General features: G+C 45.6%; 1 protein-coding gene across 1 annotated transcript in view; it reads left to right on the forward strand.

The window, feature by feature from the left end:
• Window positions 1–9,728: 9,728 nt before the first annotated feature.
• ELOVL6 (ELOVL fatty acid elongase 6) overlaps window positions 9,729–25,846 on the forward strand; it is a 79,656-nt gene continuing 63,538 nt past the window's right edge. Inside the window, exon 1 of the mRNA XM_066186232.1 lies at window positions 9,729–10,007. Within this exon, the coding sequence (XP_066042329.1) occupies window positions 9,919–10,007 (89 nt within the window). The 5' untranslated portion in view covers window positions 9,729–9,918. The remainder of the gene's footprint in view (window positions 10,008–25,846) is intronic.

A 25,846-nucleotide genomic window follows, 5' to 3' on the forward strand; every position in this document is an offset into this window, starting at 1 on the left:
AAGCGGGGAGCTGGACCAGCAGCAGAGGCAGCAACCGCAGCAGGATGTTCCTGGGAGCAGAGATCACAGAATCTGCTGAGTTGGAAGATACCCACAAGGATCATCGAGACCTACTCCCAGCCATGCACAGGGCCATCCCCAAGAATCACACCATGTGCCTGAGAGCATTGTCCAAACACTTCTTGAACTCTGTAAGGCTTGGTGCTGTGAGCACTTCCCTGAGAAGTCACTTCCAGTGCCCAAACACCCTCTGGCTGAAGAACATTTTCCTAGTATCCAACATAAACCTCTCTTGACACAAGTCCAGACCATTCCCTCAGGTCCTGTCACTGGTCACCACAGAGAAGAGATCAGTGTCTGCCCCTCCTCTTCCCCTCACGAGGAAGCTGGAGACTGCAATGAGGTCTTCCCTTAGTCTCCTTCAGGCTGAGCAAACCAAGTGACCTCAGCCCCTCCTTCAAAGGCTTCCCCTGAAGGCCCCTCACCATTATCATTGCCTCCTTTGGACAGCCTCTAACAGATCAATGTCTTTTTTTTTTTTATTGTGGCACCCAGAACTGCCCCCAGGACTCGAGATGAGGCTGCCCCAGTGCAGGGCAGAGCGGGACAATCCCCTCCCTTTCTGCAGCGCTGCTCTCCAGCCTCTTGTTCCCCAGTCTGTATGTAATCCCAGGTGCACGTCTGGCACTTTCCCTTGTTGAACTTCATATGGTTGGGGAAGTCTCAACACTCAGCAGAACCAGCTCCTGCTGACCCCAGACGCACTCAAAGAGGAGCTGGGGTCTTTTTTAAAAAACATGCTGGTCTCTGTCACTTCCAAGAGAGGCACAGCATCTGCTTTTAGTGCCAGAGCACATGAGCACCTGGTCTGGGCAGGTGAAAGGAAGGTAGCACAGCCAGAATATTGCTTCTTTTGTTTTGATTTTTTTTTTTTAATGTTATGTTTGATCTTATTTTGGATGTGTGCATCAGCCAGGCTTCCTGACCTGGCAGCTGAGGTTTACCATTTCTTCCCACTAAACTCACGCACTAGATTCACGGGTATTTGCGAGTTACCTGGTTAGCAATGTGCTTGCCTTGCAAGAAACAGAAAACCCACCAGCTCTAACCCGTAACTAGTTTTTCTGCCTAGTTCAACAGGGAGCCATGGGCCTGAGGTGAAGTGGTGTGGAGGCCCTTCCTCTCCAAGGAAGCTCTGATTCCTTGCCCCTCTATTAGTCTGTGCAGCATTTCAAAGGGACCAAAGCAGAGGGAGGGCATTCCTCCTTTTCAGCCAACATGTGAGGAGAAAGTGATAAAGGTCCTTCAGGGAGTTACAAATCAGGACATGTGCCTTCCTTGTGCGAGGGAGAGCTCAGGGAACCCTTCTTCCTGTGATGCCTCCCAGTGTTCATTTTAGCTCGGTGTTCTCCCCAGTCAGGGCTGTCCCTCTGCGGCATGATTAAAAGCACACTTGAGCTTTCTATTTGTCTCAGTAGAGCATCATGGCAAGTGCAATTGTCATATTATACAACATGACAGTAATTAACACCTAGATATAGCACTATGGCATCTGGGTCTTTCTTCACTGATGACTACAAATCACAGTCAATCATTGACACTATGAACAGTATGAATAGGGTACATTTTATTATATGGACAACATACGTAACAGATAAGCAACATAACAATTATGCTTTGTACATAAAAGAACATTTTCCTTTTAAGGCTCTCCCTACATTTAAAACTCAGCAATGAATTTAGCCTTCTGTATCAGCTGTGATGGGAGAGTTTTGTTCTTTAGAGAGAAAATGAAGCAGAGAAGTGACTTGTCAGAAGCATCTTAGAAACTCTGCCATTGACCCATTTAGTCTTAATGAATAAAATCCATAAAGTTCACAGGTTTGGGGTGTAACCATAAATTGTGTTTGCACATGCCTGCTTCTGGGGCCTGACTGAAGCCCAACAAATATTCTGTTGATTCCCATAATAAAGAATCAGCACTTTGATCTTCAGAGACCATGCCACAACACAAGTTATAAGAAGCAAGGGATGAAATTTCCTGTCTTCTGGGTGTTGATTTGAACAGATGAGGGGCTCAGATAAGAAATACATTGATTTTCTGTCCTTCCTAAGGAAGCTAGTGAGGAGCCCCATATGGAAATGCAAAGAATCTCCCTCTGTTCAGTTCCTCATGCTGATCAGTGCTCATATCTGACCTATTCAAACCTTCATCCAATAGTTATATAAGCATGCTGGAAAATTCATCTCTCTTCTTTGGACTGCCCTGGAAAAGACAGAGAGAAATGACGGGAAAAAGGATCTTGACATCAAAGACAGTGGTATATTTCTGTATCTTCCTATGGGAAAGCAATTCTTATCCCTGGAAGGATCTTTCCCAATACGTGTACTTTTAAAAATGTTGGAGAAAAACCCCATAGTTCCAGATTTTATCATCCTTTTCTCGTATTCAATATTACTTAGACTGATATAACAATGTCCTACTTTATGTCCATGTGACAACTTATATATGACCCTTGTAACTCTGTACCACAACTCCCTCATTTCCACTTGAGAGCCAAACTTTAAACAGAGCCCTCTCCCACAACTGAGCAGAAGTCTGTCACCAGTATGGGCATGAAAGAACCACACTCAGGTTCAGAGGTGAGCAGAGAAAGAGAGAGTTTATTATCATTTGGGATTTAAACAGGATTTGGAGTTTGATCAAGGATTGATAGATGAGAGGAACACTTTTCTGACCCCAGTGGTCAGTTCACCAGTCCATCACAGACTGGTACGAAAACAGTCTACTTGTTTATGTTACATTGGTGAGAGACTCCACTAGAAATATGTAAACAGTCATCAGAAGGCTAAAGAATCAGAGTGACAGAAGTTAACTAAGCTGATAAAGCCTGAACCTACCCCTTTCTGATCAGAATAGTTGGCCCAGGGCTAATCTATTTCAAGCACTCTGCTTCTCTGAGTGAGAAGTTGTTTCTGCTGTAAGCTTGCAATGCTGTGGGCTCATCCTTGGACAGCACCTGGCTGTAGCAGTACGTATTTCCCAGTTTACAGACTGGTAGATAGATGACCACTAAAGCAGCAAAACAAGATTAAAACACGATTAAAACAAGCAGACAGCTGCAACTGAGGAACAACTTGTCTGCTCAGTAATATATAAAACCCAAAGAGAACTGACCCTTCACACTTAAGCACCCTTGCCATACTTAGCAGGTGGTCTTTCTTCCCTGCCCATCCCACAGCTTCTGGAGGTGTTTCAAGAGTTGACCACCACAACTTGCTGGCTCACTTGGCCCCTTTGAGTGCAAGGGAGCATCCCAATTCCAGCTGCACCACCAAGCACACTACTCCCCCTTTGTATGGGCCAGACCTGACCTTTCAAGGAGCCAACACAATTCATTGCACAAGCTGTTTACCTTTCTTTTTTTAGATGAATTACCCACCCACTGTAGTGAGATGCATCAGCTGATGGAGGGGCCAAGGGAATGCCAGGGTTGCAGTGGCAGGGGGAATGCACAACCAACGGGAGAGCAAGGAGCAGAAACTCCCCTTCTGTGGCAAGCAGGTTGGCTCAGCCCTTCCACCCAGGCACTCTCTTCCTGCCAGTGTGGCAATCGGTTGGAGTGCAGAGAGCAAGATGACTTATTATTTTGGAACACTCCCCAAATAGCATTCATCCTCCAAACAACTGTCATTCCTGTGGCTCTTCTGTTGGAATGCAAACAGCTTGAGGCACACAGGCATGGGTATGTGCCCAACTGCAGGTGACTGCATCCATGGGTAGGTAGGCTAGGGTATCCAGCACATTTCTGGGCTGGTACAGAGGACATGAGATTTAGGGGAACAGCTGCCAGAGGCCAAGAAGAATACTGCAGGATATCTCACACAGCATTACCAGACACCCATCTCTCTGAAAATGAGTCAAGACTGAAGCAACTTATGTTAAGGGTCCTCAGCCATGACATAACATAGCTCCGGCTACACTGATGAAACTGCTGGGATATAGGATACTCCAAGGTTTGAGTAGCAGGGGCAGAGCCCGCCCACAGACTTCCCCAAACCTCTGAAATACTGACAGCAGATTTAACATACAGCTGGGCACAAAAACGTACCCTTGACCCCACCGACTTCCTACAAAAATCCTTCTAGTTTTATTATCATAATTTGTTCTTCTTTCTTCATGTATAAGAAAGCATTTCTTTCAATGCTATCACAGACCACTTTTTATGCCAACAGAAGGCACTTATGAAGCCAGAAAATTCATGTGCAGAAGATGTTTAAAGATGTGTTTAAAATTAAAAGAAGCTCTTTAAAAGCAGCTTATCTGTGCAACTGTTTCTATAAAGCATTTCGTTCTTCTACTTTAAAGTGCATGCATCTCTAAAATGCAAAGTAAAGTTCTTTTCTATACTATTTTTGCACAGATTCCAGATGGCACAGAGCAAGTGACTTTGCTACTGAGAACTAAAGGTTTTAAAGGAGGTGACTATAAAGATTTCTTCATCTTTTGTACCCCCTTCCTCACTGACTGCATGGTTTAGTCTGACTGATGAAGTGAAAGATCAAGAGAAAACTCAGCAATCATTTCCCATTTTCAGTCTTGAAGAATCAGCCTAAGCATTATTTGAGGCACAATTATTTTTTGATAACTCCCTAAAAGTGAATACAATCAAATATTTGTATGGTTAAATGTCTCATTATTACATGGAAGAGCAAGACCTTCTTTTTCTTCTTTCTAATCAGTGAGCCTTTGTGCATACCTGTATGATCTGATCAGCAGCAGGAAGATTATGCCGCATAACTATGACTTAGTCCTGTCCTTCAATTTAATAATCTCTACATGGCACTTGTGTAGCACATTAATTCACATTTGATCTAATAACAGTAGTAAGTAATCATAACCTTAACAGTTAAGCAATAATTAACAGGAATTAATCCTCTTCCTGCTGTTAAGGAGCCCAAGTGATAATTTTCATCTTCAAATAGGCAACAAGTGGATACCATTTCCGAATCCCATCACTGACTCCATTACTTCAGACAGCAAGTGTGCCACCACATCTAGTCCCTGCTGAGACCAGCAGGTCTTTCCAGAGCCACTGCAAGATACAGCAGAAAACTCTGCAGCAGAATGGCAATCTGTTTGTACTGCAAGCTGAAACCGTTGGGATAGAGCCTGTAAGCCATTTGGCAATGCCACTGTTGCATTATCAGCGGGTTTTTTTTGTGGGAGGGAGTGAACTGATTTGTTCAGGAGTGATAGCAGTATCAGTTGTGTTGGCTCTGGAAGCAGTTGAACCTGCACAGAGCAGAAGTAGGTGAAAAGTCCAGGCCTGTTTGATGACACTTTCCTAACCACAGCTGGCAGGCAGTCTCACTGCTGGAGGGTGAAATCATGAAGAAAAATACCCAGTCACAAGATTTTCAGGGTGCCCAGTATTTTGCTCTGCGGCTACTTTATCAAAGCACCTGTCAGCTCACTTTCCAAGATCATGAAATATGCAGAAACAGGCTTTCATGAAATCCAAACTATAGAAAAAACCCACGAAAAGTAAATGTTGAAGTATGCACACTTGTTGCTATGTCTACATCTTTCCACTTTTCACCCAAAATACATGCGTACCTACCCAGACACCCGCAATAACACCACTAGGCATCTGAAGCCATGTTTTCTGCTTCTCTTTTGTACTGTAATGTAAAATTAAAATATTCTTTAGAATGTGATTGTACAGACCCCATTACTTCAACCATATTTTCCATTTTTAACTTAATTCAATTAAAAAGTAATACATAGGAATGTCAAGATAACATCAAATACCTTAAGTCAGTTCCTATTCCAATCTCTGCCATAGACCTTTATCATGATCTCAGCATGCAAAAAGGTAGTTCAGCACAGGCATCCAGCTCCAAAATTATGTGCCCATATTTGAACTTTTCGCCTTTTGCCTCTGCATCTTGCCTCCTTGCCTTACAAAACAGATTCTTTTTGTTGAGCTCTGAACAATGAAAGTCAATTTATTTTCTCTCCGATTTACTGGTATCATCCTACCCAAGGTTGTAGAGAAGGAAGGACACTGTTGGTGTTGTGCTTTTCCCAGCTTGTACAGATGAAGCACTCCACAGGTCTGCAGATGTACTGGCAGATAATGCAGAAAAAGACTCGTGTCTTTTGCCTATGAATGAATACCATCTGGGATATGCTAAGAACTGCTACTAGTGTGTGCGAAGACAGCGAATACAAATGTGGTGATTTATATGGAAATGGCTGTAAGAAGGGAGATCTTGCTGTTGGATTGTGCTTTATATACAAGGTGTCATGTGATCCAAACCCATAGATATTTTCCACTTCTTGTCACAAACCACTGAGTAGAGCTTCAGCTCAAACTGAAGAATGCTTCTGGTTCTTATGGCTGTGAAGGAGATACTGAGAGGGGCTGAGGAGGTGAACCATGCGAAGACAAAGATAAAATTACCCCACTTACAATAGTAAGCCTTTAACGAGCCAATCTAAATCATAGCCCTGACAATGAGGAAGGGCAGATTTCCATCTGAGCTACCCACAAGGGCTGCACCCTGGAGCTGCTCCCCAGGCCCAGCCTGCACTCTGCAGCTAGCTCCTGCCCATCATTTTTTTCTGTGGTAACTGGCATAAGCTGCACTAAAAATATTTCAGAAGAGCTCAGATCTAGACGGTTTCAGAGCACACAGGTGACTTCTAAGCATGTGATCAAGCTGAAGTCCCTGGGCACTGTAGCATGACAAAAGGGAGTACATTGAGACATAGGCTATTTTCCAGACCTTAAAGATGACACAATAACTATGCTTTAAATTTCCTTGTAACATTGTAATTCAGATTAGTGTTTACTATTAATTTATTCTGTGCTCACAGAATAAACAGTTGGTTAACAGGGTTTGCTTAGATTTAGCATGGAATCAACTCAGGCAGTTTCCCAGCTGCGCATGGTTGAGACCAGGAGCAATGCAGTGCCACAAACAATTTGCAGGCCTGAGCTGCCAGGTAGACTTGGGCTGGCCATAAACACCCTTTGGCCATTTTTTGTTCATTGCCTGGTACTTGATGAAATCTTTCTCTTTCATCTTTAAGAATCTTCATTCTTGACACTGACTCCCATTTCCTTATCCAAGAGCATCACTGAGTTGTTTCTAGATTATGAGGTATATAGAAGAACCCAGCTTTCCATGGCTTCCCTTATTGTATGTTGCTTTTATTTCAAGTATGGCAAAATCACAGACAGAGACATTAAATCCTTTGATGTATTAATTGATACAGCTGGAAATAAGCTCTTGAGCACACAGGCCTCCTTCAAGTCTTTGTATGTTTTAGCAATCGATGTTACATTTAAATCATAATGTCAAGTCTCATTGCCACTTACACCTAATGTTGACTTGTCAGCAGTATAGCATCTCATTTTCCAGTACCTGCTAAGAGTTTAGTTGAGACCTAGCTATACATCAACAAGACAAACTATTCAAAATTACTTCTTACAGCAATAGAAGCCTAATGGTTTTTGCAATACGTTAACTCTATGAGACGGAGAGAAAAGTATTTGCTTAGCAGCAGAAATGATAATGGTAAGGTGCCCAACCTGATTAGAGAGTTATCTGTAAATCCTGAATGAAGCGGCTTGCATTATTCAACCAAAGGGTGTTGGGTAAACAGAAACTGCATAAACACATATCTGGTAGAAAATGTATCATTTACCTCCTATGCCTTCTACACAGCCTTAGGAGACATGCTAAATAAATAGAATAAAAAAGTAATGCTGTCCACTTGCTGAACGAGATGAGGACCCCATAAAAACCACAACAATATAGAGGCATGCACATGAACAAGCACAGAGGGACTAACACTGTACTCCCTGTCTCTCGAGACCGCATCATTCTACCCACATCCTTTCTCCTGAGAGGCATTTCCTACTTTCACTTCAAGTTTGTGCTTTCATGTAGGAATTAATTAAATTACTTCAAAAATGGTTACATGAAAGGTATTTTCCTTTAAAATAGACTATATGTTTTTGCTTACTGTTCTTGACTGAGATCATTGTAATCAACTAAAAGCAGTTCTTACAAACTCCTCAAGGCCAAGAAGGTTTTATATGCTCTTCCACTGTTCCTGCAGATTTTACAAGTGACCCTAAGCTGCAGGATTAACTTGTAGATAGCAACATACTAGGGGAAATCTTCAGGTAGAGCAGGACAGGAAAACAGATTGTTTAACGTATGCAGAAGTCCTGAGAGCTATGGAAAACTTGGAAAAGTCCCCAGTGAGTTTTTGAGACTCAGATAAATCTCAGTGGGGTTTAGTATTTCCAGGCTGTTAATGTATTTCCTGAAACTGTTACAGTAAATTTTCAAGTGTTACTTGACTTAACCTCTACATGATGTCTTGTACTCTGCAATGAAGGCTGAATGCCACACAGGTGCTTTGTGAGTCTGGTTGGCAGCTGAGGTCCCAGGTAGACAGAAACCCTGTAGGGCCAATAGTCAGCCTCATCTGAAGCCCCATGGCCATCGTAACCCTAAAGAGGCCCTCAACATAACATTTCATAACCTTCAGCTTCATCTTGTGCACTTCACCAGCTCTGACACCAACTTTAGGTAGCTGCCACTGTAAGGAAGCAGGCCTTCAGACCTTTGGGCTAATGTGCTGAAAAACATGACTCTGGAGAACATGGGAGTCCAAATGCAAGCAGGATCATCAGACTGATTAGCTGTTGATGTCTCAATATTTGAGGGCTCTCTTTTTTCACTTTCTCAGTGCTTGGGTTTAATGATACTAAAGACTTCCATGTCAATGAGAACTGAAGTTCAGGAGAGTCAAGAGTGTGCTGACCTTGCTGGACCTGCTACCTTGGGCTGGCTTCCTTGGCACTGTTTTCCTCCTGCCTTAAGACTGCAAGTTCAGTGGGGGCTGGGACCACTCTTTTAGCTCGGTTCGTACTGCAGCGCACATCTAGGATGCTGCTGGAGTCAGAAAAGCTCAGCTGGAAACATCAGCAAGAGGTAGATGAGACGGAAAGGAAAATTAAAGCTACATAAATACCCAACTGCGAGAGCAGCTCAGCAGGTGATGGTTAGTTAGACTTGGGGTCTCTGCCCATGCTCCTCCAGCCCCATGCATACTGTAACATCCAAAAGCGTGCCTGCGCACAGCAGGGAGCTCGGGGCAGCCTGGCTGCAGGACGGTGGCCCCCGCATGGGGACACCCAGCTGCAGCCCCTGTCCCCGCAGCAAGCTGGACCCGGCCGGACAGGGGGGCAGAGAGCCTACTCCCGTGGCATGGAGGCTGCACAGGTGCGCTGGGATCTAAATGCAAAAGAGGACGTGTCGGGGGGTGTGTAGGCTTCTTTCGAGGGAGTGTATGCGTCTGCCCTTCTGGCTAAATCTGAGCTTGTGCTTCTTTAGCTCCCAGCTGGCCGGCGAGGGCGCGCAGGGCGCTGCGGCATGGATTCAACACAGGGGTGGGGGCTTCCTATTTTTGTAGCTATTTTTGACAGCCTGCTGTGTGTGTGGGGGTGGGTTGGGGGGGGGCGAGCTGTTCCTCCCTGCCATGAGCGCAGCCCCGACGCTGTCCACCGCGGAGCGCCAGGGCTGTGCGAGGGGCGGCGGGGGGCGGGTGTCCCGGGCGGCGGCGGCGGCGGCGGCGGCGGGCGGGCACTAAGACCGCGCCGCCCCCGGGCGCTGCGCGGCGGCCGCAGAAGAGGAGGAGACCGGCGGGCCCGGGAGGAGAGGCGCGGAGGGGAGCGGAGCTATGCTAAACCCGGGGTACCGCTGAGGCGGGGCGGGCCGGGCCAGGCCAGAGGCGAGGGCTCTCCGGCGGCGGGCGCGCAGGGGCCCGGCTCCCGAGGCGGCGGCAGGCAGCATCTCGGCGCGGGGAGCGGCTCCGCGGCCACCGGGCCAATGAACATGTCAGTGTTGACTTTGCAGGAATACGAATTCGAGAAGCAGTTCAACGAGCATGCGGCCATCCAGTGGATGCAGGAAAACTGGTGAGTGCCGCCCCCGGGCCCTGCCACCCGCCCGGATCGGGGAGGCGCTGAGCCCATCCGGGTGCGCGGGTTGCGCCCGGCCGGCGCGGTGCGGCTCGGCTCGGCGCCGCCGTGCGCGGGCACACGGGCGCTGCCGCCGGCGCTACCTGCGCGCCCGGGCGGGGTCCAGCGCGCCGGCTTACACAAGGCCGGGGCATCCCGCCGCCGGCGCGGTGCGCTGCGGGGCCCGAGCCCCACCGCCGCCCCCTCCCGCCGCGCCCCGGCCCTCCGGCTGGCCCGGCGGCGCAGAGCCGCACACGTGCCCCGGCTCTGCCCTCGGCCTCCCTTGCTTCCATCCTTCCCCGACTCTACCGCTCCCCGCGCTGCAGCCTCGTTCAAACAAGTTGCGCGTTTGCCCGCGCTCCCCGCGGAGCCCCTTTGCCTTCCCCCTCCCCCAGCTCGCATTAAACTTCATTTGCAGCCATGCGGTTATTAACTTTCCCGGCGTGTGCGTGCGGCCGGGGAGCCGGGGCGAGCCCAGCCGCGGCGGGACCGGGGCTGCGCAGGGACCCGTCGGAGCCTCCCGGGTGGCGGTGAGCCGGAGCCTGACGGCCCCGCAAAGGGACACAGGCACGCACACAGCCTGGCCGAACGGGAGTGGCTGTGCCGGGAGACTGCTCTTTGCCTAGCGCTGCCCCGGGGCATCCCTGGGCCTTGGCCGGCAGCAGGGAGACGAGGATGGAGAGAGCGCCCCAGCTGCCCTTGCTCCCTCCGCGGGGCCCTCGGAGCTGTCCTCGGGGCCGGGATTCCTCCTTGGATCACACTTGCCCCCTTGCCCCACTCCTTTTCCTGGCTTTGTCCACATGCGCGGGCCTTGTGTTCACAGTCTGCCCCCGCTCACCTGTGCCTTGCTGATGCACTGTCCCTGACCACCCTCTCCTAGTGCCCAGCCTCGCCTTTTCTGCTGCTCCTGTGGTCTCTCTCCCCAGCTAGCCCCCAACTTTCACATTGCCTGCATGCCCTCCTGTGGCAGGGCTGTCTGCCCTTTTGAGCTCCTGAGTGGGGACCTTCCCCATGCCACCCTCATGTGACAATGGGAGGGTAGGACTGCTTCTGGGCCCAGGCTTTGGTGTCTCCATTCGTAGTGCAGAATGGTCCAGGATCCTAGGTGGATCTCAGCCAGGGATTTGCTAGAATCCTTTAGTGACTTGTCTGGGGAATTTTAAGAGCAGTATAATTAAAATGACCATTTGAGTGCATGTATGTCTCCCTCTGTTCTGCAGGTGAGTTCATCACCTCTTGAAAGGTGCCTGGTGTCACTCATTTCAGGAGAAAGGAGACCACATAAATATTCTTGGGCTGGGAGTTTTGGATGCTTCCCTTTCTGTCCATGTTCCAGAAGAAAATTGGCATCAGAATGGGACATGCTGGTGAGAGAGGATGGAGGGGGTGATACGTGAGTGTATATAGTAGTCAAATAACACAGGAGAGATACAGTTTATTTTAAAGAGCTAGCAACTAGCACTCCTGCATCTTCTCCTTGACTCTCCTGTGCTTCGTGATGTGACCTTGGGAACATTACATAACCTCTCATAGGCCTCAGGTTCCCCAGCAAAGAAAGACCAGGGGAGTGGGGAATAATAATGCTGAAATGCCCTTATGAGGTGCTTTAATGACTTAGGTGATGTTTGCCGAGTGCCTTGAAGATGTCAGGTACTCCATAAATACTAAGCAGTGTTATTAAAATCTTCCTGGCAGTTTCATGTGCTGCAGAGGTTGCCAGCTGGGATTCCGTAACGCCAGGCTCCCACTTTCCAGGTTCAGAGGAGGAGACCATCAGCGTTACGCTGGTGCTGTACAGCTAAAGGGACACGATCGTACATGTCCACATGCTTTTCAGTCTAGTTTCACCTTCTCTGAGGGAACTAATGAATTAATATCTTTGATTCTGATGAAAGTGATGGAGAATGATCTTACTGTGTCCTGGGAATGGTTTTGGAAATGAAACAGAGCTGTGGCCTCTGACGTTTCTATTGTGGCAGGCTTTTCCTGAAAATGCTGCTGAAGACTCTTCCGAGTTTCAGGTTAAATTGTGCATTTTTATCTTGAAGAGGTGCTCTTGCTTAACTAAACAGGTCCTGTTTAAGCGTTTGAGTTTTGCAGGGAGCTGAACTGGTAAATTACAGCAGCTTTTTTTACTTCCTATCAGGATGACTCAATAGGTTTGTGTATGCAGACATCAATGGCAGTACATGGCTCCTGCACTTTGTAGGTGTAGCCTTAATGTACGCATCCTTAACATAAGAGCCATCCAAGATGAGGTCGTCAGGTAGTAGTATGTAGGGATAAACATGTTCCTTTGCTCTTTGACCAGCAAGACAGACTAGGGGGACTTGCTTAAGGAAAGACCGTGGCAGGATTTTTTACTGTAATTGTTATTTAAATCAGGGTGCAATACTATTACAATGTCTAACATGAAGGTAAACAAATTCTATAGGTGTGGCATTTGCTTTTTTACCTCATCTCAGAACTATGTCTTGTTACCTTACAACATACACGCACACAGAAAAAAAGGCTGTAGGGTGTTAGGGGGCATGAATTGGCTGTAAGGAGTTGACCCTGACTTTTGGATTTTGAGATGTCTGACTAGGTTGCATTGGAGGATGTAGCCTAGTTTGAGGATAGGTGTGAATCCTTTTATATGTCATCTGAGTTCTGATTTGTTTAAAGCATCATCAAGCCCTTTTAATTCAAACTGTGTAAGCCTAAAGCTGGAAAAGTGTGAATGCAAAGCCTAGGGGTAGTGGCATGCACCCAACCCTAGGTACTGGTATGATTGGTCGGGAAGGATCACGGTGCAAGGTCTGGTTCTGTTCAGCCAAGGCTTGCCCCTCTTCCTTTGTCCCTTGAGCCTGCTCCACACTCCGTCACTCCCTGGGGCAAGTGCATGTCCTCTATCCTCACCAGCGGCTGGCACACAGTCTTTTCTTCCCCATCCTAGGGCTTGTTTCCTTACTGCCATTTACCCCTGAAATCCCATCTGAGGGCAAATTGGTCTATTGGCAGTGGATGAGGTCCTCCTCGCCTCATTCCAGGTGTTCCTGCTTCACGATGTGGAGGATCCCATGCTGCAAGGTGCATGGCACTGAGACCTCTTAGAAGCTTGGGCCTGGATTAGCGGTGCTGTAAAGAGGGTGCTGTTTCTGAGGAGAAATGAGTAGTTTGTTGCCTGATACTTATGAGCTGGTGAGTTTCATGCCTCCCTGAATGCCTGGCTTTATATTTATGCATGCCTTTATGGTATAGCCCCCAGACTGCCTGGTTCTCATGCAGGGAGGCAGGAGTGGTAGAGCTAGGTTGGAGGCTGTGAAGATGGACCTACAGCCTCCTGGTCTCTGATGGCAAGAGCTACCAATCAGTTGCCTTTCCTAAACTAACAATAGCAGGATTTCGGGAAGCTAAAGAAAGAACAGCAGGTCCGTTTACTGTCATGAAACCCCTTACACTTTATTTTGTGGGAAAGCTGTTGATACATGTTTAAGTATAATGCCATCACCTAGCTTTGAATATAAAATACAGTATCACTTTAAGATACTGTTGCGTTGTGTTCAAACCATGAGAGGTGTGATTTCAGTACCTTCAGCATTAAGTCAAACGTTTATTAAAATAACTGCTTAAAATGATTTCTCTAATCAAACTCTCTCAGCACCTTCTCCCAAACTTCTTCAAAGAGGGAAGTGGTATGAAATACACAGTCTGCAGAGGATTTTTTTTTTCTTTGAACTGCTGCATGAGAATCAATGCAGCTCTAGTCCTTTATTTCTTATGGGTAAGTATATTAATATTTTTGGAGAAAATTCACAGTTCAGTCAGACATGCAGCAAAAAGTGTTGTAGCAGTGAGATCCCTATTCCCAGCTGCAGCCAGTGAGGCAGCAAAAACTGGCTGGTGCTCAGGAAGGGCAGAGTGGCAGAAATGCCTGGATGGACTGGTGACTGCCGGAGTCCTTCTCCATCGTGCTGCAGAGCACCAGGTTCGGGCATCAGCACGAAGTGACAGTCGTTCCTGTTATAATTGTCTGGCCAATAATAATTATCTTCAGATGTCTGCTGACGAGGGGCTCGCCAATGGGGAGGCAGGAGGCCTGTGCTGACTGCGCCGAGATTATCTGGGAGAGCTGACGTCACACCGGGGCTTGCCTAAAATCACAGAAACTTTTCCCCTGCTGCTCCGCCGGCGGCTGCAGCGCTCCGGACATCCCTGCCCCAGCCTCGTGTCCTCCTGCCAGCTGCTGCCCTGGGCAGGCTCTCCTCAGTCCTCTCCCTCTCATTCCCCTCCTGTGTTGCTTCCTAAAAAGCCGAGGTTTAACCCTTGGCAGCCGGCAACATGCTCGCAGGTAGTGCTCCGAGGAGGACAAGCAGGATGAAAGTGAAACTGGTTATTCACTAATGATGCTTTCGGGCTCTGCTGCAGAAACTGGCTGGTTTTGTTATCATTAACTGAAGTAATGATTCAGTAAAGAGAGGACCGCGTAAAGGACTGCTGGGAGTTTTTTCATTTTAAGGGTATTTGACAACTCAAACTTGATTCTGAAATTAACTTAGTGGACCTTAGTTGAAGATAAATGTTTATGTATTTGAAAGAAAACATCTGTGAGGGAAGTTATTTTTAGGTTTATTTTTAACCTTTTGTTACCAAAACTTTTATGTGGCAGAGGCAGAAAATGGAGCAGTGCTGGAGAGATTTATCCTTTGGTGTGATTTTCTTTTAAGTCAAAACTAGAGATAAATGTGGAAGGGCAGAGGGTCAGCTAATTTGGATTTGTAAGTGCATTTGCCTTTTAATAATTCACACAAGCACCATCATCCTAGACAGGTTTGTTTCCTAAATGCAGAACAAGCTCTCCTCATCCACTTATGCTGCTCTTACCTCATGCAGAAATCAAGAGTGAGAGGCTGTGAGCGTATCTCTCCAGGCATATGTGCGTAGCAGCCAAAAACTGATGTAAATTACTTCCCCCCCCACTCCGAGCTCGTGCTAGATGCCAAGTGAAGGATGTAGAGAGGGACGCTGCAGTCACCCTGTGCTTTCCTCTGTGCTGCAGCAAGGACTCAAAGGGAGGATGTGTATTGGTTCTTTTTGACAGAGAGACTGTTTTACTTGAGCAGAATTCAGTTGGCCCAAAAATTTAGCCTACCTCCACATGTCATTCTCCAGAGGGGATTTTTCTTGCTCTCTTGTGCAAACTGGCCATAAAGCTGACAGGACCACCAGTGCATGGCAGAGATTAGAGGATCCCACTTCTTTTCCTTTCTTTCATCCTGCAGGCCTTTCTGAGCCAAAGACTGATGTTTAGGAGTATCACAGGATTTTGGCTCTTTGAAAATAGAAGGATGGAGTCTATGAGGAATAACAGCAGATGTCCTTTCAGAGTTCAGGTGTTTTCTGTCTGTGTGGGCTTAGGAAAAAAAAATTCCAAAAATATGGTGGACACCAAAATGTCATCCTGAAGATAAATACATCAGTGTCTTGATTCAGCCTACCACTGAAACATAGGCATTGGCCTTTTGTTTTTCTGTCCCTAGAGTATGAACACACCTGTCATCATGTTGCTTCCATGATTTTACACCTCTTGAGAGTGAAGACTCCTTTTCCATTTTGTGAAGCACCACATACTTCTGGGAATAATAAACTTGTAGGAGTGGAGCAAGAAGTAATTTAGGAACTCGCCATTGTTTTCAGTAATGAATATGACATTCAGGAAGGTGGACGTTCCAAAACACTTTTTGGAAAGCTTTGTTAAGAATTTAGGTGCTTTTTCTTTTAATGGAAAAGAGCACAGATCAAACCATTATTTTTAACTGTAAATTAGCATTGTCTGAAATATAAAATAAATTTTTCACTGGCTTAAGCTATATCAACATGTGAGATGTTTGTGTAACCACATTACCTGTGTAGTGCTACCCAGTAAATTTTTTCTTGCCAACAGTTTTGTCAGCCCCAGTTGAGCCTTGCTCTGGGTCGGAGTGGTAAGGTTGTCATCTACTGTGCTGCCCCATCACTGACCAAAGTGTCCCAGATTGCTTCTGCTACAAGCCGTGCTGTTCCTGTGTGCATCACAGCATCACATCTCCTGGGGCTTCCTGGGTAGGCTGGGGAAGGCTGGTGCAGCCCCCTGGGGAGCTCTGCAGGGACACCCAGGTTAACAGTTCACAAGCTGCTGACAGAACAGGGAACAGCGAGGGTAATAGAAGGAGAAAACTGTATCAGTTTGTATGCAGGATTTGCAAATAATATGATTGCTTTCAGAGCCAATGTAGCAATGGTACCTTATTCTGCCCTTCACAGTGTGCCTTGTACTCTGCGCTCTGTTGCAAACTGTCAATTGCAAGTCTTGTTGACTTTTGTGAGGACACAAACTATTTTTGCTGTGAATTTTATTTACATACTAGGAGCAAGGTGGAAGGACTCCAAAAGCAACATGACCTCAGTTTGCCTAGAGAAGGGGCCCAGGTCCTACCGGGCAGGCATGGCGTGAAATGATGGGCAGAGCTTGCATCTGCTGAGCAGTCCTTGACCTCCTGTGAGAAGAGCTGGTATTCAGAGTGGGCAAGAAGAGGGGGAGATGCAGGGGAGTGGTTTACCTTATGTCATGGGAGTTGGGACCTTGCAGAGCACAGACAGTGGTTTATGCAGTGCATGGCATGCAGGGGAATGAGATCTCTGGGGCTGTGGGGAGCCTGACTTCAAACTGAAGGCAGCCATAGCCACGTTTTAGAAGCTGGGCATCAGTCAGGTGGCTGAGTCCTATCATTTCAATGGAAATCAAGGACCTGTGTCATCTCTGGAAAATTTCTTTGTGCCTCAGTTCCTCTGCTGCAAAATAGGGAACAATTCCTTTCTGGGGATATTCAAAGTTGATTTTCTGCCATGTCACAAAGGTGATCCTGAGGTGGTAAGACCTTTATATAACTACGGTAATACAGTACAGAAGACATAATGGTCTTACATTATTACTATGCAGCTTTACACTTGTACTAGCAGCAAAGAATTCTTTATTCTTGCCAAGGATGTGGGGCAAAGTTTGTCTCCTTGATTGTGGTAACTGAGGACTGAGAAGAGCTGCTGTAATATTAGAGGCAAGACAGTTCAGTGTTGGTATCATGGGATTAAACTGCAAAAGTCCAGACTATTTTTAATTGCAAATTTATGAAAGGAACTGTCCTTCAAATAGTCCAATAAAACTTCAAACTATTCAACATCTGATGATAAGTTTTAAATAGAATTTTTAAGATTTGTTGGTAATTAGTTTCAGTGTGTGAAGTCTGCAAACTGAGTAAAAATGAATTGGACATCATCCAGGTTGTGAGCTTGTCAGATTGAATGTGTTGATTTTGATATCTGATGGCCTCAGTTACCCCTGGACATAAAACTTAAGGTCAGTCAAGAGTGTTATTAAGACCAAATGTCTGCTCTATATGTCTTGAGCCATCAGTAGTATAAATACTACTGGAAAAAGCAATCCCAAGAAAGTGCCAATTAATGTTTTAAGGGGAGGAAACAATGGGCCAAGTTAATTTTTGAAAAAAGAGGAATCTTATCTTTTGAGTAATAAAATTTCCTGGGTTTCAGTTTTCTTTTTTCTTTTATTTTTTATTTATTTATTTATTTAGAACCCTTAAGAACTACTTAAGATAGCAGTAAAATCCCCTAAGTATAAACAAAAGTGGGATGCCAGAGTTGCTGCACTGTGCCATTCAGATAGTGGGTTTATTAACAAATGTTTACAAAGTCTGTCTTTTTCCTTATGTAATTTTCCTTTTAGCTTTAATTGGACATTTACCCCCTAGGTCCCCTAATGTGATTCTTCTGAATGCAGGTCCTCTGTAAACATTAATGAGAATTTTGTTGTTGCCAACATACATCATCTCCAGGCAGCTGAAAGCCGTGGCTCTTCCTTTTTGGTCTCCCTGGAGGAGCTGGCTGTCCAACTCCTTTTCCATATCTTTGCAGGTCACAAGCAAAGGAAATGTTAGTTATTAGCCGGAAATGATGCAGATACCTTACATTTCAATTCCTTCGTGTTTCCTCACTCGCCTTGGCTTGATAGCCAAGCAGAAAGCTCCAAGCTGTTTTGTCCACCACCTGGATGTCTAAATGCTCTTGTCTGCCTCAGCTTTCACAAAGACTCTTGCTCTGCTGGCACAGTAGCCCCAGGGCTGCCAGCTGCCCTGGACCCTGTTTGCACCTCAGCCCCAGTCCCGGCTGTGGATGAGGATCCATCCTGTTCCTTATGTGCGTGGCATCTTCCATGGGCATGGGCATCCAGCTCAAACCCAGCTGAACCCGTGGGTGATCTCACTGCCCTTCCTAGGTAAAAGCAGAAGCTGTGAGGATGTGCTAAGTGGAACTACTGACGAGAGTGTGCAGTATGCGTTTCAGACTCATGATGAAACAGGTTGTTCAGTAAGTAGAAGTTTTTCAGGATGCATAATGTTGCCTTTACATTATTTTGTGAGGGCATTTCCCCATCGTAGTTTTTCATAAAATATTGCTGTTGAAACTGTCTGAAACAAGATACTGCCTAATTCAACCTTTGATCTGACCTGACTGCTCCTGTGTGCTTAAGTATCCTTTTTTTGATCACATGCTTGATAAAGAAAATACTATTTTTGGTCACACAACAACTGTCTGGAAGAGACATTGCCCCTTGCAATGGCAGTGTACACAGATAATCAGATTATTTTGTTACGCCATTATTTGTTGGTTTAGAACTCTGTAAATTCTTTGGAGTTAAATACATTACTTTTAAATCTTGCTTGGGAGTCTCATGCTAGGCAAGGTTCCTTCTGGGTAAGGCACTGCGCGTGAATGCAATGAAAAACTCTTGTCTTTCCCCTGACTTGGGGTTTAGATTAAGACTAGTATCCCAAGCAGACAAAACTCACTATTTTTTAAAAGTTTAGGTAAACTATTGCTTGGACTATGAGAGCCAGATCTGTGCAGCTACATTGCCACTATCTCTTGTGACCCAATGGGGAGTTTTGCTTCTGTTCCACTGGGGAGAGAATGGCTCCAAACAGCCAAAGACCATGAAGAAAAGTAATGTTATAGCACTGAAAGGAATCCTCAGTGTCCTTGTTCACTAACTTCTAATACCGCGACTGAAATGCTTATTTTTTATTTTTAAGAAATTCGGATAGGCTTTCCAGCTTTTTCCAAGAGCTCCTCTTCTATATCAGTGCTTAGATCATGGACAAATTTCAAAATTTTATTTGAAAGATAGGATCAACACCAGCTATTCCTATTGGAACACTTGTCTGAAGGCTGTTTTACTCAGGATGCTCACACTTGTTAGGAAATAAATGAAAACGTTTTGCTGAAAGAAAGATTCTGAAAACCAGACCCCTGATGTTTGTGAAAGGTGGTCCTTGTGTAATGGTGCCCCTGCATAAAGATGGTAGTTACAGTGGATGCACTTCCAGATCCTTCCACATGTCTTTTTGCCCTGCTCAGGATGTTTGCTCAGGATGTTTTGTTTAATGTCTGAGAGTCAGTTATTTAGTGATTACAGACAGTTTATATTACTGCTCACTCAGTCAGGTCCTAGGAGCACCTTGCAGGCTCTGGTGATGACATTTGTCTGACCACAGATGCCTGCTATGTAAGGTGTCTGAGTCATCAGGAAGTGGGCAACTGAGAGAAGTTTTACTGTAAAACTGCTCCGTCTCTTACTGAATGTAGAGGAGTGAACTCAGGGAGCAAACTAGACCATAGTTATTTCTCCTGATCCTTCTTCCTTTTCTCCCCCGTAATGCATTTTCTTCTTTTTTCAGATGCCTATTTGGTTTTTACTTTCTATCACCCTCTTCCCATTCCTCTTCCATTTTCTGTATATCTTTTCCCCCTTTAGGAGCAGTCAAATCAGCAGCACAGGTGGCTGGGGAAGCCCTGGATGTTTCTGTAGAATATTCTACACAGTGGGAAACAGCTGGTACTTATTTTGGTGTTGGGCTGGTGGAGCTGGGCAGCACAGGCCCGGCCTTGAGCTGTCTCCTGGTGAACAGAAAAAGCACTGCATTGGGGTAGTCCCACTGCCATCTTCTGATAAAATCACTTGGTCCTTGGTTTTTGGAATACAGCAGTAATAACCAAAGAAGGGTGCTTGTACCTAGTATATGTACCCATACATATACTAGTATAAAAGGGCCCTCTCTTTTAAAAGTCACTTCCCAGTCACTGAGTGGAAAAATACTAAGTAAAGTCCACAGTAAAATGGCTGTTGACTTCACTGTAAAATATTTAATTCCTAAACTTATGTGTGTTGGCTAAATGTAATGTAGCATCTGGTATGTAAAACAATTATGACAATTCACATATTTTGAAATGGTCATTACTGTAAATGGAATAATTGGAAAAGATGTTAGGAGAAAATGAAGAGAAAAGACGTTGTGCCTGCATTTAGAAAAAAATACACCAGGCTGATAATGTGGGCAATCTAATCTAAAGAGAGAAATCGTAACTGGAAGAGCTGCCACAGCTTTTTATTGTGGGGGGAACAAGCAGAGTTCCTTCCTCTGCTTTCTATAGTGACATGCCCTTGATGGAGAAGAAAATTGGGCGAGGGTAACAAAACAGGATCTGTTAGCATCTATCATGTATTGGCATTGAAGTTGGTAATGTAGATTTTGACCTCGGGCTTTCCAAGTGTTCTTGGCTTAGCAGTCCTTGTGACTTCAGCTGTTGGGGTGCCATGGAGCATCTTCCCTAATGAATGCTGGTGGCTCCGGGGTAGGCATGGTAAGTGTGTAAGATACTGAGGGTGGTCCTTTGCTGTATCTCATTGGACTGTTGCAAGTACTGTGAGCAATTTTTATTGTTTCCAATAAAATGACAAATAGGATTGAGGGAGATTTTTGACAGACCACAGGTATCTTGCCTATGCTTTTATGGTTGTGGCCCAGCATTTTGTCTTCATAGGCTGTGTCCTGATGACCTTAGTTACGATCCATATTTATTGCTGACAGAGAGTTAGACTCCTTTCCATTAAACTAGATAGTGTTATATCTGTTTACAGGGGATACGAATTTGGCTTCAGACATCTTTAACCCACTTACCTTGTTTATATTTTCAAGAATGAGTCTTGACTTGATGGAGTTTCAGGTAGTTCTTGTGTTGCAAAATAGCTGTACATGTTGAAAGAGGGACGCTTGTGTTCACTGTATTACCATGAAAAGTTATGGTATTTTAAGAATCCTTTTTCCCTTTGCTAAGATCAAGACAGAATCCCACAGTCACATTCTTGGTGAGTTAGTGCTTTAATGACAGAAAGCTCTATAATGTAGCATTTCTAAGAACAGGAAGGATGCCTTGAAAGTGGATCCGCACAGCCAAAAGGGCTGCTCTGAGAGCTGCCCAAAGCCATTGCAGCTGGAAGTCTTCCCAGACGAAAATGACCATTTCCACTGACTTTCAGCTGAGATCTCTCTTCTTAGCTCCCAAGTCCTGTGTGGCATTTAAAGAAAGCTAGACTTTGGTTCCCAAACCTTGGAGAGTCCCCCATTGCATGTACAGACATAAATTTGGTACCATCATGCATTTTTCCTGGCTGCTGGATCAAATGCTCCCTTTTGAATGTCAGCCAGTCTATGAGGCAACAGGGACAGCCTCCCTGTCAGCCAGGTTGCACAAGGGGATGATATCAGGGTGGGTTGCCTGGGGTTTGCTGGCACTGGAGTAGCTTCCCAGGGCTGAACTTTAGCCCCGTGCTGCACACGTGGAAGCACTGCCACAGCTGGGTAAACTGAGCTGCCTTTAATGACTCCTCCTGAGACTGTCATCTCCTGTGGCAGAGTGGAAGGGACCAGCAGAGGCAGTAAACTAGCACACTATTCCAGTTGCCTTGCCTGGAGGCTGCCTGTGTAGCTGTCCTGAAAGCAGTCCTGGAGAAAGCACAGCATGGAAGTGAAGTGTCCTAAATAGTACCCACAATGGCATCTATCTGTACTCAGGTGCTCGTGTGCCCAAAATGTTGCACCCATGCAGTCTGAGCTGTTTCGTTATGGCTGCAGGAGTGGGGATAAACACTCTTAAGTTGTGAATTGGACAAACATCCCTCTCTAACTGGATTCCACGGTCTGCTGTGATAATGTCATGTGGTGTGGTCCCTAGACTATCCTGCTCAACCTGCTCCATTCAAAGAGTGGGTAAGGCACCCGTCTGGATAACTAGGGACTGTCAAGGACCTTCATTATTAAAATTGGGGCCTGGGATTCATCCAAATCAGTGGGAGACATATCCGTGATGGGAATGGGAAGAGGATGTAAATTTTTGTGGATGAGTAATGAGATGGCTCTACCATTGCCTGTTGGACTAAGCCACCCAGGCTTCCTGCAGAAATACTGATGAAGAGTTTTAAATGCAGGATCTAGCTGTTGAGTAAATGGCTACGTATGGAAGATTACTAGAAAGCATGAAGACTAAACTGAAAAGGGTCTGTTTTCCAGAGACTGGCTTAGATGCAATCCTTTCTGTGCAAGTGCTCCTCTTCCAGAATAAAACTACCCAGTGTTGAATGAGTTAATATGAGCAATGGCTTAGGCTGCCTTCTGCTGTGCTTTGGGATAGTGGCTGTACACTGCAGAAAGCTTTATAGAACAAAAAGGGGAAAGATGTCATTTCAAGTCAGGCTGTGTTGACTCATAGGAGACATTCTGAAGGTTATGGATATATGTTAAGCAGGTATTAAATAGCTCTTGCTTTATAAATATCATTTGCAAAAGCAAGTATCCTTCAGGCGCCAGAGTATATAAGCATGTGAGTTAATTAGAGTCTGGATTTTCAAAGTGGCGGAACAACAGGATTTAGATCAGAAAAACTGCAAGTAAGTTTGCTGATGACGTGAAATCCAGTGACTTCTGTAAAACTTCCTGGCTTTGTGCCTTGCTTTTTCTCCCTCCTCACTGCTTTCTGCGGCAGTGTCCCTTTGACTTGATGCGGTCAGTTGTGCTGTGTGTGGCCCCAGAGAGGAGCAGTGCAGCCTTGCTCCCCATGGCTGTTGCACAGGTTCAGCCCTGATGGGGCCATGTCACAGCAGTGCTCTGAGGCACTCAGTCATGTCTTTTGCAGAAGAAGCAGGCTGGCATGAGAAAGAGCCAAACCACAGGCTAAACAGGCTCGGTGGAGCATTTCATGGCTTACAAAGTGACCAGGCTAATCTTGGAAACCTGCAGCCTTTATCGTGACACCTGACACAGCAGCACAGCCAGCCTCCTCTGCTTTACCAGATTTCCATGCTCACGTCTCTGTCTTTCTAAACACGGCACAGATTTTTTCCTTTCTCAGGCTTAAGGACAGGGGGACGGTGGGGACGACGGAAAAAATCGACGTTAAATCCTTCCCAAAACCAGTATGAAAATTCAGAGGTCCCCCTGCAAAAAGGTGGGGGCCCTCACACCAGGATGGTCTTCCAAGTTTTTGGGGCTGTGACTTTGTCTGCAGCATGAGCAGCCTCGTGGCGCGTTCAGAAGCGCTTGCCTGACTAACATACTGCTTACGTTTGCTGACTCACTCTTGCACTGCCTTCTCTTTCTTGTTCCCTGGATGTGTTGATTTTTATCTCTGTTACTAGGGCTGTGCCCCAGACACTGTATAATCAGCGTGTTTCTGTTTGGCTCCTGTGTCAGTGGGAGGTATTTACATTTGGATACAAACGTTAATATCATTCACCTGCAAGTGAATAACAGCATTGAAATACCCCTGGCAATGAAGACCCCTGGCATGGGAAGGAGGGCAGGGACACTCTGCTCTTGAGCAGGGCCATCCCTAGCATCACTGCCTGGCATTTCACACAACCGCCTGCATTCGGTCTTGCTGTCTCTTCGAGACCTGCTTCCCCAAACTATTTTGGACAATGAATTTCAGAATCATAGAATACTCTGAGCTGGAATGGACTGACAAGAGTCATCAAGTCCAGCTCTTCAGTGAATGGCCTGTAGGCAGCTTCATGTTTTCACTTTCAAAAGACTAACACAGGCAGCCTGTGTCTGAAAACACTTTTTAAATGGGAGCCATACATGGGTATGGCTATGAAACTCAGCAGAGCTTCTGGGTCCCCACTGTCCTGCTTTTTTAGAAGAAGTATGGGTGGTCAGAGGCTCTGCTTACCACCCACTCTGGTTTTAGGTTGCTCCTGGAAGGGCTTCATCTGGCTGTTCTTCACCAGCTGTGCTGCAGCAGTCCTGCATCCTCACAGCCTGATGTGCTTTCCCACTGTGATCTCTCACCCAGAGCCTTTAAGTGTCCATGTCTCTTGCCACTTCAAAGAATGCCTGTTCTTGATGTGCAATGTTCATATACTTCTGGAGGTACCTCTCATTTCTGACATGTCTTTTCAAATGCCAGTGATGCTAAATGATGATCCTGAAATATTTGAGGGTCCAGGTTAGTATGCAAGGGCATTATGTCTTCAAGTTCTTTCCCTTTAAATCCCAGGCTCCTAAACTTTTTGTATGAGTAGCACAGATGATTGCAACTATCTTGTCTTCTCAAGGGCATCTAAATAAGCCATCATTTATTTTTCTTGTCCAGCTTGTTTAGGTCTAGTTTGAAGCTCATCTCATTAAGTTGCCATCACATGATGCTCCTTTCTCTTGTTTTAATCAGATGATGTCCAGTGTATTCACAGTAGTCCTCGTGCATAGACATTGCATGGCCAATTACCAGGGAACTAATTAGCAGCTTCTTCTTCATGGTTCAAAGAGCATTATGTACGCATTCCCATGAGATCATACCACACAGCATCACCTTGCAGCAGCATTGCTGTAAACAAAACATGCTGTTTGCCTCCACCTTCTCCTTCCTGCTCACCACTTTTGTGTCAGTCTAGGTGCACACAAGCAGTGTTGCTCAAGATCGCCAAGAGGAATCTGGCTTCCGTGGTGCCTTCAAAACCCTCCCTGTGTTGAAACTGCAGCCTCTCTATTCTGGTTCTGCACATCAGCAGCTGAACAGAGCCAGACCTCTGAGTGCCTGAACAATTTGAGGAACTTTAGCCTGGAAAGGGCTGCCTTTTTGATTCTTCTTAGGCATGATTGGTTTTCTCAAGTTAAACAGTATTTATAGGATTTCTTATTGCAGGTTTCAGTATTCCAGATTCAGTGAGATCAGTGATATTTAGCATTTGCAAACAGAAACTTCAGAAAAATCTTGGCATTTTTGATTGTGACTTTTGTAAGTGCTGGAGGGAGTTAAACATGCAGCTTCTCTGGTGTCTTCTGTTAGCTGGTTCTTCATAGTGGAAATCACTGTCAGCTTCTTGAATCAAACCCTGAAAGCCCTCCAGGCATTTCAGTGGCAATGCTAAGGATTTGTGCCCAGCTTTACTCACTTCAGGATTTACATTTTTGTCATTGATTCTGAATACATAATGGACCAAGTATATATTCAAACAATATCAAGACAATGTGTGCTTGTACACATACTTTTGTACACTTGTTAATGCATTTTTCTCAATCCCTTTGACAGCAGAATGCAGGCTACAGTCTGCTTTCACTTGGAGAGGCATGCAGTACATCTGAAACCCACTGCCCCAGTGGTAGAAATGCAGCCCTGCCATCTGCCATGGACTTACCCAGGCTACGCTGAACTGGGAATAAGCTTTGGAACATCTGCAGTACATTGATGATATCATTGTGTGGGGCAGTAAAGCAGAAGTTTTTGAAAAAGGGAATAGAATTGTCAAAATCTTTCTGAAAGCCACTTGTTTTTACTGAGTCTCAAAAGCAGTGCCTGGCACCTTGAACCCATGCAGTGAGAACTAAATGATGAGCAGAGCTTTTGTTTTGCATTAAATTAGTCCA

This window comes from Chamaea fasciata, unplaced genomic scaffold, assembly GCF_029207755.1.
Source record: "Chamaea fasciata isolate MVZ Bird 193981 ecotype frontalis unplaced genomic scaffold, bChaFas1.0.hap1 SCAF_6, whole genome shotgun sequence".
NCBI classification, from domain to species: domain Eukaryota; kingdom Metazoa; phylum Chordata; class Aves; order Passeriformes; family Sylviidae; genus Chamaea; species Chamaea fasciata.